The sequence below is a fragment of the Mytilus trossulus genome, chromosome 3 (genome assembly GCF_036588685.1).
Source record: "Mytilus trossulus isolate FHL-02 chromosome 3, PNRI_Mtr1.1.1.hap1, whole genome shotgun sequence".
Taxonomy (NCBI): domain Eukaryota; kingdom Metazoa; phylum Mollusca; class Bivalvia; order Mytilida; family Mytilidae; genus Mytilus; species Mytilus trossulus.
The window spans coordinates 24,698,611-24,711,450 of NC_086375.1; the positions used below are offsets into that span (position 1 = coordinate 24,698,611).

At 30.9% G+C, this 12,840-nt stretch overlaps 1 protein-coding gene across 1 annotated transcript in view; it reads right to left on the minus strand.

The window, feature by feature from the left end:
• Positions 1-10,483, minus strand: part of LOC134710836 (muscle-specific protein 300 kDa-like) — a 109,980-nt gene extending 99,497 nt beyond the window's left edge. The window contains exons 1-2 of the mRNA XM_063571239.1: positions 10,379-10,483; positions 5,554-5,719 (exon numbers count right to left, since the gene is read on the minus strand). Of these exons, the coding sequence (XP_063427309.1) occupies positions 5,554-5,680 (127 nt within the window). The 5' untranslated portion in view covers positions 5,681-5,719; positions 10,379-10,483. The remainder of the gene's footprint in view (positions 1-5,553; positions 5,720-10,378) is intronic.
• Between the last annotated feature and the right edge of the window lie 2,357 nt (positions 10,484-12,840).

The window sequence follows — 12,840 nt, forward strand, 5'->3', positions numbered from 1 at the left end:
ACTCCCACTATCATTTTATATGTTTAGTGGACCGTGAAATTGGAATAAATTCTCTAATTTGGCATTAAAATTAGAAAGATCATATCATAGGGCACATGTATACTAAGTTTCAAGTTGATTGGACTTCAACTTCATCAAAATCTACCTTGACCAAAAACTTTAACCTGAAGCGGGACAGATGGACGAACGGTACGACGGACAGGCGGACGGACGGACAGACAGACAGACGAACAGACACATAGACCAAAAAAAATAATGCCCCTCTACTATCATAGGTGGGGCATAAAACAGATATTTATCAATTTCCAATACAACTTTAGATTGATTATGGGTGATTAATGCCACCTTCACCACTCTTGGCTATAATAGTAAAATAATATAGATGGAGGATTATTTAAAGTAAAGCTTGATCTTCACAGAAAAAAAATTTGTAAGGGTTCCGTGGAACCCAGTGTCTCGCCTACTTTTGCTGTAACTCCCAGGCTCAACAAAAATGAGGAAAACAATCAATAAAAATATTCCTCTTGATACTATCTTTTGATTGTAAGAAGCTTCTGTCCAAGTTTGGTAAAAATTTCAGGATAGTTTATGAATCGAATAAATGTTTTAAAAACTTTAACTGCAGACTGTATGTAATGTTAACTGGAAGAAAATCTAAGTAAAATACAGATACACAGGTACCAAATATTAACAAAATTTCCTTTCTAGATACTATCTTATGATCATAAGCAAGTTCTGTCCAAGTTTGGTAGAAATCCAGTATAGTTTAAGAAAGTTATTAAATTTTCAAAAACTTTAACCACAGAGTGAATATTTGTGGACGCCGCCGCCGCTGACGAGGGAATGTAGGATCGCTTAGTCTCGCTTTTCGACTAAAGTCGAAGGCTCGACAAAAAGCAATCCTAGTCAATCAAGGTAAAAAAAGTTTGTGCACTAGGCTAGGAACAGGATTTGAACTTCCGGCCTTAATCTTGATAGGATATAGAAACAACATTAGACCTTCTCCACAATCTAGACCAGGCATGTGAATTCAATATGGAAATGGGGGAATATAACCACTGCACCATACTTAATTAAAACTTGTGTGTTATATAATTTTGCACAGATAAAGTTGAAATGATATCCTGCCTAAGTGTCCTAATAAAGTCTCTTACGTAACTTTCTTCCTCCGATGTAAGTACTTGAGTAATTTTAAATAACTGTATTGTACAATTTTACATACTTATAATGCACTTATGACTATGCAAGTACACAATATGAAAAAAGAAAACCTTCATTCAAAGTTTGAACAAATGACTCTCTCACAAAAAATATAATACCAGTATTGTATAACTACTATTATTAAAATCTGTTTTAAACCAGATTGAACAAAAAGTTTTTTATGAGTAATTTTGTAATATTATATATAAGGTTTACTTTTCCTCAATAAAGTTATATGTACTTTTACTTTCACTTTCACCAATGATTAATGTTAATCATTATAAGGGTAAGCTGTTTACCAGGGCATAAACATCTCTATCATGCTACACCTCTATTATTTTTATATCTATAAACTCCTAACAAACAAAACAAAAACCAACAACTAAACAGTAAAACTAGAAAGAAATATAACCATGCTAACCATACTTTCATTCTGGCCGGCATTCCCACTTTTTCATGTTCTGGTCACAATGTTCTGTTGAACAAAATTATAAATGTAATCTATTCAATCATCAATGATACGAAAATATCAAATATTTCTTTCATGCAGCAGATCTGATGCTTTAGAAAATGCATATAGAATTTTTTGTAGTGCTTAAGTGTATGCAAAAATGTGTCAAAAGTTGTCAAAATTTGTCAAAAGACTTAGAAACTTATGGTATTCTAATAATTTGAGAGTTTTGTGAAAACTTTTCAAAGAAAAATTAACACCTGCATAACCAATTGAGCAGTTTTATATATATATAATGAATTGGGTCTTTTTTCATTTTTTTGGGATAACAAGTTGGTAAACTATCACTTGACTGCATGAGTGCATGTGCAATTGATACAAAAACATGTGTTCCATCTGATATAATAGGATTATAAATGCAGATCCTGCTTTAAAATGAAAATAACACTTTATAAATTATGCTTTCGCAGCACTTTTGAAGATTAATTTTCATCATGAAAGATCAAACCAAAAATAATTGACAGCCAAGGATGTGTAAGTACCGGCACATATGTAGAGCTTAAAATGAACAAATTTAAAACTGAAAGCGAAGCATGAAAACAGGATCTGTTACTCTATTTCAATCTTTCTGCATCTATATGAAAATTCATGTCTTCCTTTCAGTTGTATTATTGGAAAAACTATACATGTTATGTACCAGTTTTGTATAACAGGTATTTCATTTCTGGGGGCAAATATGTACCTATTCTGGGACTTGTTTTTATTTCAAAGTAGAGACCTACATTTACATAATATGCATTTTATATTTACTTGTAAGTCTACTTAAGCTGGGACCTGCTATGCAAATATAATCCTTTTAAAGATTAAACATTTCTGATACATAAAAATAATATGACCATTTTATATCTGAATGGTCAAATTCTCATAAACAAAACACCGCTTAACACCAATACCTGAACAGACCTTCAAAGGACATATGTAATTAATCCTAGTATGTACTTCAAATGAAATATGTCAATATAGCAAGAATTAAACAATACATTAAACACACTTTCACTTGAAGCAATAATATTCAAAGTATACAGTTTATTATTTGCAGACGACACTGAATTGGCAAATATTTAGCACTATCTGCAACTGTTATGATGAGGAACAGCAATTAGTTACAAATAGTATTTTACTTTGAATTTTTGGGGAATTTGAGTGTCCATGTCAGACAGATCTTTAGTTTTATCACTTCTTTTTAAATTGTGGCAATTTACAGCTTGAGAGTTTTTTTAGATACCTTTAGATGTCTTCACACCCCCACATTTTCAAGAACATTACCAATGCCAAAATGTTAATGTCAGAGTACAAAATTCATGGGTTATTTATGCCAAATGACTTTAGGTCAACCAGCCAAACACATTCATTAGCAAAATAAAAGAAGAATGTGTCTGAGAACATGAATGCCCCGGTTCCAGCTTGCTTTTTCAAACAAAATTGGGACAAACAGAAGGACAGAAAAGGTTAACACCTATTGTCCTCTTCACCTTGAGGCAGTGGCATTACAATCTCAAAACTGGCTTAATGTTAACAACATACTTTGGATTGAATTCTGGATGTCTTTTGGTAAAATGTTTTACTAGGTAGTTGTCCTTTTGACATTTACCCAACATCTACATTATAGGGAATGTTCGTGCATAATTCGCCTTATTAGGAAGTGTAGACAGATTCATAGTTTTCATGATTTAAAAATACAGTAGTAAAGGCATTTTTCCGTAAATTACGACATCAATGAATAAATCTTACAACCTCCCTTTAAATTCTACCAATAAAATTTAGACCCAGTTTTAGTGGAATACAAGGGATGTATATCAATGGATGAATGAAATTTATTCTCTAGTACTGAATAACCTCTAAACAAAACCCTACATGTATTATGAAAATTTTGTAAAACTAGGTAGAGATGAAGTACATCTCTCTTCCAAAATTTCTAAACCATAGTATGTGAAATCTTTCTTTTACTCAAATAAAATATCATTGAATATATTTAACAGTTTTTTTATTTTGAGTATTGAAATATAATTATTAACAAAATTCCAATATGTTTGTTTGGAAAACACCATTGAAGTGTTTTATTATGGCATATCAGGCCATGGTAGATTGTTCCTCGGTATATGAGGAACGGTAAAGAACAAGTAAACTGTTGTATCAAAGAGATTATGAATAATCGATAAATAATTCTTGAGATTTGCTGATAACACCCCCATGTTGTAATACATCTTGTTGGGTTAATTGATCAAAGAATATAAATATTCAATAATGATTACCCAATCATAATATGAGACTGCAATTCGAAGCAGAAATCGATGAAAAAGATTTTTTCTCTCTAACTTTAATAAGAAACATGCAACTGAGTTGTAAATTTTAAATACAATTTATTTTATCAATAATTTAAAACAAAGGAAGTAGAAATGCAGACGATTACTTCATTAAACAGTAGAACAACAGCAGACGTCAACAATGTCAGCTTTTTACTTTCAAAACATACATGTATATCCCATAGAAAACATTCACAAATTCAGAAGAGAGTTACAATTTTTTTCAAAAAAACGACTAGCAGATGACAAGAATGTTATGAGCTTTCAATTTTCAAAACATACATGTATATCCCATAAAAACTTTTCAGTGCTTCAGAGGCAAGTAACAAACTTTTACCAAAAATAAGACGAGGAGACGACATGAATGTTAGCTTCCTATTTCCAAATCTGACATATATGTACAGCCCATAAAAACCTTTAAGCACTTCAGTAGCTACAAACTTCTTCCAACTATAATCCTAGACTGATTCAAGTTATAGGACATCAAAGCTTTTAAACATGTGTGAAAAGGCATCAAGAATTTTTATGGAGGTGCACTTAAGATCTTGATATCGAAAATACAAGTATTCTCAGAAGAAACCAACAAAATTTGTAACTTTAATGATGTCAACATAAACTTGCTAGACCAAGAAATCTCGATATCAAAAATAATGTTTTTCTCAAAGAGAAACTAACAAAATTTGCAACCGTAACGATGTCAACTTAAACTTGTAAGTCCAATGACACAAATATTTGCTGACAGTTTATTCTAAACAGATCAATTATTCATTACATTGATCAAACTGATCTATGTTACTCAATACCTGATGCATTTCAGGTGAAAACTAATTAATATCTCAGGTAGTTATGACAAACATTATACAACACACTTTAGAATGGAATTTGATGAAATTGCTCTTTTCATATAATAATCAATTAGTACAATATTCAATCAGAAAATTGTCCTGCTAAACGTTCAATTAAGCTTTCTTATAATTCCTAGTCAGTTCTGTAGATCAGTTTGAATACATTGAATTCATAACATGTTTTTTTTTCAAGTTAAGCAGCTGGGCTTAGTAATCATTTTTCTATTTCTATTCAAAGTTGAAAGTATGAAATTAATCCAATATTATAAAGATTTAGATGTGACATCGAATCATGAACGTACTTAGAAACTTGGATATGGGGGTACCAGGCTAGAGATATATATTATATACTTTATTTACAAAAGCCTGAACATTGGAGATTAGTAAACAAAAGACATATTTAACCTCTGATAGTCTTGCGACAAAGCAAACCAAATATATTTTGAACCTTTACAGATCTTTACACAACAACATGCACAATCTTGATTTAATATTTCCCTTCAAAGATATTTTGAATAAAATTCTATCTACATATATGAAGATATCGGCATTTAATTTTACACAGAAAATATCTCATCAGTTTAGTCAGCATTCACCAATTTGGAGAACGTCCAAAGAAAGTATACAGAAGTTGACATAAGTTTTAAATAAATTTTAACTGCACCTTCAAAATATACATATATTTAAGACTTACTTGCTAGTTGCTGGATTTGCATCTGTATCCCTGCCCCCTTTGGTTTCCCATCTGTAGAAGTCCTGGGGGTGCCTGGTGGCGTGGCCCCCGAAAGGGAGGAGAGGGAGCCTGAGTGTCGTCTCTCCATCTTTCTTTGTGTGTTGTCAGTCTAACATGTTTCTAACTCCTGTGAATGCAATCATAAATAAAATATCTAGGCTAAACATGCTAAATTGTTTCACACAATTGTATAATTAGTGCATGAACAGTTCGTTTAAATAGTAAACTAGCAACCATGAAGCTTATCAAATGCCAATGTGTATACCCCAGTAATTCATTGAATGGTATAAGGTCTCAATATTTTGAAAATAACGAATGTAATCAGCTTAAAATTCAATATAAAAACACATGTTCTAATTTTAAAAATCGTTACAAATTAAAATTACACAATATTTAACGGTTTATGCTTACATGCAAATACTTATAATTAAATACATACCGCCAAAACAGTGTTATGTGCAATAATGAAGTTATCAGACATAAATCATTTACCTGTATTTTCAAACATGTGCATTTTACAGGTAGACTAACAGTTAACAAATGATTGTGTGACAAATATATTTCAATATATGTAAATATATTGATGTAAATAATAAATAAAATTCAGTCATAACACGACAGGATTATTTCATAATGGTAAAATATTTGACATGTTAAACATTCATCAAAACTCTTTTCATCCCGTTTACTTACGTTTGGCAAATGTTTTTACATCCAGTAGTTTAGATATATTCACTTTAAAATCATTCAATACGGTCATTGACAAGGTGTAAATACCATTTACCTATAAATGGACATAATTTCTATATTGAAAATCATGTTCGAACACGATTATTGAATATCACCAATAAAATAGCTGGTAGGGAAAATCTAACGGGATTAATAATCAAAATGCAAGTGAAAATAAAGATAAAGAAACATTTAAATTCTAGGGTAATCATGCCTTTTAAATTAGAGAATGGATTCAAATTATTACTTTTAGTTCAGCTATTCCGAAATCATTTTAAATATTGTCCTTAAGGAAAAGATTTGTGTACCTGAATACAGAAATGCAAATTTGTCTTTCGGATACCAGCAACTGTTTTGGCACAGATCCAAGCACACCTTTTGGTCTTACCACATAGTTATAAAAATTTACACCTTGTTAACTATGAATTTAAGAATTTTTCGTCAATACATACTTTTATCCTTAAAAAGTTAAAGTGTAAATTTCCTGCACAAATACAATAGGATATTCATAAGATGTCAGGAACAGGTTAACACATGACCGGTATTCACTGTGTACATGTATATAATAAAATCCTTGACTAGCTAAATAATTATGAAAATAATAAACAAAAGTAATTAACACTGGGCATTAATTCCTGGCAGGTCCTCTGGGAAACTTTGGCACCTTCCAGTAGTTGTCTCTGGATAATACATGTTTAACCTGCTGTTAATATAACTAACATTAAATGCTAATCACACTTTTTATGTAGTTCCTGGGTTTAATTAAGACCAAATGCTAATAGATTCATATAAAAACTTCAAACCTGTTTTAAAGACCAGGATGCTAACCTTTTAAACCTGTTTTTTTTTTTAATCAGTGTTTTTAAGTCTTTAAAAATAATTAAAGAGTGATAATAAATTCTTATGTATTTTAAAGTTATATTTACATCTCTTTTGTAAAACTTTATAAAAAAAAATAATCATATGACAATAATTATAAAATTTTAAACCGTATATATAACTTTACTGGCTACTTATAGAATTACACAGAATTTGACATTACAAAACAACTTCTAACATGTTACTGTTTACCACAATATCCATCCACAGGTATTTACTATCCCTTTAATCAAGATTTTGTTTATTTTCTTTATTCAAAGTAAACAATCATTTCATGGTTTATTAGTCACACTTCCATCTAAAGTAGCTTTAATATTTAATTATATTAACTAGAAATAAAGGCATTTAATATTTCATTATAATTCCCAGAAGCAAACTGGTGTATCTTGTTCTCATCTGATTAAAACAAATAATAACCCTAATTTTTTCAATATTTTTAGTTCCTTTTTTTATTAGTAGCAAGGGTATTGATGCTAAAAACAAACAGCTTCTGTCATGCTTACATCTACCTTGACAGCTCTATTCAGCTATCATGCATCCTTTAGTATTTAATTTCTATAATCAATATTTTATTAATAGTTGTTTTCAGTATTGAAAGTAAACAATGATTTCACTGTTCATTGGTTTCACAACTAAGAAGAATAAATTAATCCATGTTATGTTTTACCTCATAATTTATAAATAAATTTGAAATATTGCATTGTCCTCATGTTAACCCAGTAGGAAAGTTGTTTTATTATAATTTTTATCTGATAAAAATTTAATTAAATTCTCTAATTTTTTTTCCAGATACATCTTTTATGGATATTTACACTAAGGTGATAAAATAAATGAAATTGAAAACCTTGCATTTACCATGCTTTTCAATACATGTAACATATGGTTAAATCCCCTAAAGACACAATGCCTCCCCCACCCCCAACCCAACCCCACTTTCCTAAATAATTAAAAACAATTATTCTGCATTGACAATAATATATTGACGTAAATAAAATACAACCAATGAAAAATTTACATTACCCTCAAAAGATTCTCTGCCTTCTGTATTTATTATCTCTTTCATCAATTTCTTATTTATTTTTTCATTGAAAGCAAACAACCATTTCACAGTTCATTAGTCCCACTACTGAAAGGTATATTTATGATAAGGCTTATTCATTTAATTTCATAAATGACGAAATTTTAAAGTCTTCTTTTAATATGTCTCCTTTTAAACTAACAATGGCTTGAATTGAACATTTTGAAAATGGCTAACTTTAAAGAAAAGTTTCAAAGAAAATAAATTACCAAATTAACTTACTGTAAGTGTCTTTTAAATAAAGCAAAACAAAAACTAATGAAATGAAAGAAGAAGACAACAAAAACTGAACCTTTTCACCTCCTGAGTTTATAAAGGGTACCAGAAGAGACTATTAAATTTCTGAACATTTTCAAACATTTCAATAACTAAAATGTTTGAGGTGCAATCTTTCTGGATTTTATGCTATTATTCCAAAATAGAAGTAGTTCTTTAGTATTCAACAGGTTCATAGATTAGAACATGTTTATGTGATATGAATATCAACCCTGCTTTCAACTACTATAGATTAATTATTATTCGTTGGATACCAATTTTCGTGGGTTTCGTGGGTACAGGTAAACCACGAATTCAAATGTTCAACGAATATCATATGTTCAATAGGCTTTGTATACAGAGTGGCAAAACCACAAAATCAAATATCCACGAATATGTAAGTTTTCGTTAATCCTCGAAAATTGATACCCACGAAAATAAATGAATCCACAGTACCTAAAAGACAGAAACTGAAATTCAATGTTCTAATTTAGGTACATGTACTATAAAGTAAGTAGCAAGATGACACATCACCCTACCAGGACACAACAAACAGACTCACAACCCACATGTTATCAGTGCTCTCTGCTCTCAATGCTTCTGTGGAGAAGCTTAGCTGCAAATAGTTTATATCCAAATGTTGTACCTATCAGGTTAGCATTCAACCTCTATATACCACCAATGAAATTCACTATTAAAGGGGAATAACTCAAATTAACAGTCAGTCAAATGTTTCAGGCTTTACATTGGTGTATTTTGCCATAGGACATTTACACACTTGCTGATCATACAGTTTTGGGTTATAAATAGTTACTTTTAAGATAACCAGAAGAAAAGCAAAAATTGGTCAAAATTTCATTATGGTCAGAACTCTCACTAGAATTAGAAAATGATTAGAAAGATTGTCTCAATCAATGGCCAAACATTATTGCTGCTTGTAGTTGCAGTATGTCAGTATACATGTACATAATTTTATGTTTGGAGTAAGCCAAGGCTCTATGTTGAAGACTACTTTGACCTATAAAGGTTTAATTTTACTAATTGTGACCTGAATGGAGAGTTCTCATTGGCACTCTTACCATCTCTTCTTTGATTTATGTATATTTATTATAGTTCTTGAAATATTAGGCAAAACCTTTTAAATAGTAAAGAATAGTTTTAACAGGCAATATAAGGGGACAGCTGTTAGGCCATTTCTCTAATCAAGTCTTTTTCTAGAAAATATTGCAAATTACTCCAAAACCTTTTTTCAAATTTAAAATGTGATTGAAATGAGTAAAAAGCAATTCCACATCACCATGCATGTATCCCTTACTTATGTAAATTACAAGCTTTATAAATTTTGTCAATCTCAACTTGTATAGAAAACACATTTTGTAGATTGAGGGTCCTGATCATGACATCCTGAGCTTAAACAAAACGAAATCCAGAAGTCCTGAATTTTAAATAAATTTACATCCCAACATCCCAAAATGAGAAGAAAAGAATTCCTGGATCCCACAAAGGGTCAATCCCTAAATCCTGAGCTTAAAAACATACAATCCTGGAGTCTGCATAAAGGTCCTTCCCCCCTACTATAGGCAAAAGAGAGAAAAGGTGTTGATCATGGTAAAGGAGATTTGTTTTAAAAACGGTTTTACAGAAATCATCCTGTCGTGTTCGATAACATGATTTGACATTTAAGAAGGCATTTGAAAATTATATTGAATTCATGCGTGTCTGAACAAGTAGTCAACAAGAAGTTAACACCATAAATATCCCATGACAACTGCTTCACCTCTTTGCTAAGGCAAGAAGAAATGTTTCTGATTGATAAAGATGACTCTAAATAAATAAATGGTCTACCTTTACGCATGAAAAGGTATCTTGTAATTCTTCGCTCACCAAAATTTTGCGGGTGAGCTTTTAAAAGTTCCAATCACTAAAACGCTTAATGAAATACAATTCTGTAGATATTCAAACATGTGCTTGACACTGATTATAAAGTACAAAACAAAACGGTACGTGACAGGGGAATCCGTAACTCATTTTAAAGGATAACATTGCTATATTGATATATAAATCCAGAAGATATTGTAAATATCTATTTCTGGTAAAAGAACATTTTTGGGGTGTTTTTTTTTATTGTATGATTTAATCATATTTCATATATTTCAAAATAAAAGAGAAATCTTTCTAAAATATTATATACAAAAATACATAAATTTTAATACACTTAAGGCAGCAACCATTTGATTTTCTGGGGGGGCTATGGTTTTTTTTGGAAAAAAAGTTTGTTTCCAGTTTTTGGAGAAAAAAATAATTTGTTTTTGACCCTGAGAAAAAAATGTTTGTTACACCCTCAGCTGCCACTATATGTAATGCTAACATTGAAAGAAAAAAAATGTTTTCGCCAAAAAAAAAGATTGTTCTTCGCCAAAGGCGAAAAAAAAAACATCCCCCCCCCAGAAAATCAAATGGTTGCTGCCTAATTTTACCAGAGACATATATATGTCTCTGATTTTACTGATAAACACTTGATAATACTAAATCCATCAACACCAAATGATGTAAAAGCAGTTGTTTCTTTTATTAAATAATCATTAGAACCAAGGACTTATATATATACATCCCTGTTAGAACTGAGGAAAGGAGAACAGTAACTGTTTTTATGATATTTCTTATAATATTGTCGAGTTTTCATTGTATTTGATTATGTTTGTTTTGTCAATGTATTTGCCATAACCAAAATTGGAATTTGTATGTTTTGCAAATAAAGAATTATATATTGATTTCATGAGAGCACCATTATGACTAGGGTTAATAAATTCATCATAGTTTATAGGTATTTGCCTTTATAATATATATGCACATAATATACAGTTGTTGCGTGCCCCTGCATTAGTACCCTCTCACATTCCTGAAAGTGCATACTTCTTACTGGGTTTGTACTAACACAAGCAACATGATGGGTTTCACATTTGGAGCAGGATCTGATTACCCTTCTGGAGCATTTGAGATCATCCCAAGCTTTTAGTGGGGTCCATGTTTCTGGGTCTTCAGTTTTCTTTGTTGTGTTTTGTGTTCTTTTCAGGGGCAGATCCAGCCATTTTAAAAAGGGAGGTTCCCAACCCAGAGTAAAAGGGGGGGTTCCAGCTATATGCTTCCATTCAAATGCATTGATCGTCCAACCCCCCAACCCCCCCAACCACCTGGATAAATGCTTTTGTTTGTCTTATGGTCTCTTTCTTTTTTTAACCATGGCATTGTAGGTTTCCTTTGGACTTTTGGACTTATGAGCTTTAATGTCTAACTGGTATCTTTAGTCTCTCTTTCAGGAATCATTTATGCTTTTGATATCATTTTCATGTTTCTACAGAGGATCATAGGTGTTTCTACAGAGGATCATAGGTGTTTTTCTTTATAAGTATTTTTTTTAAATTCAAAGAAAAGGATTGAGATCTGAAACACTGATTTAACAGCCATCATTGTCTTATCCATGTCAGGAATCTCAAAAGGTAGTTTGATTAAAATTGAATCTCTCGGCACTCCAGTTTTCTGATTTGTCCAATATAAATAAACGAGAGCAAGTTAGAGGTTGGTTTTTAAAGTGGCTGTCTTTTGTGACAGCAAAATGTGTCTTTTGTTTTTTGAGAATTGGAGTTGAAGCTAAATATGTTTTAAAAAAAGTACAAAATAATTACTGTAAATTTAAAAATTAGTGCATGCATTTATGATTTCGATTTTGTCATTTAAGACTAAGATGCAATTCTAATTTTTGTGATATTGAGAAAAATACTGTTTGATTCATATAAATCAAATTGAAATGCGAGTTAAAATTATTGTGATTATAACCCTGGTGTCTTTTTCACAATAATAAAAATATCCCAATAATTTCTGAATCTACAGTAGTTGGAGAAAAACCTACAAAATCATGGCAAATAAAATAACAAGACAGACAACAGTCTATCACTACATTTCTATAAACAAAATGAGAAACATGAACCCCACCATACTGCCAACTTATTTTCACAAGCAATTTATTTTCGCGACTTTCAAGATTAGAAAAATAACACAAATATAAATCGTCATGAATATGTAAAGCTAAGATCGTTCCTTCAAGTAAAAAAGAAAATCGCCAAATTAAATAGTCCTAAAGTGGTCTAGAAAGGGTAAACGCGAAATAAAGTATCCACGAAAATAAGTTGGTTTACAGTATATAAAACTGGTTTTAATCTCAGGTACTCTGGTAAACAGGTCGTGCTGCACATGGCTTGTTGTTAATAATGGCAAGTACAAATTCTTTGACTATAGTCTCATTCTGGGAT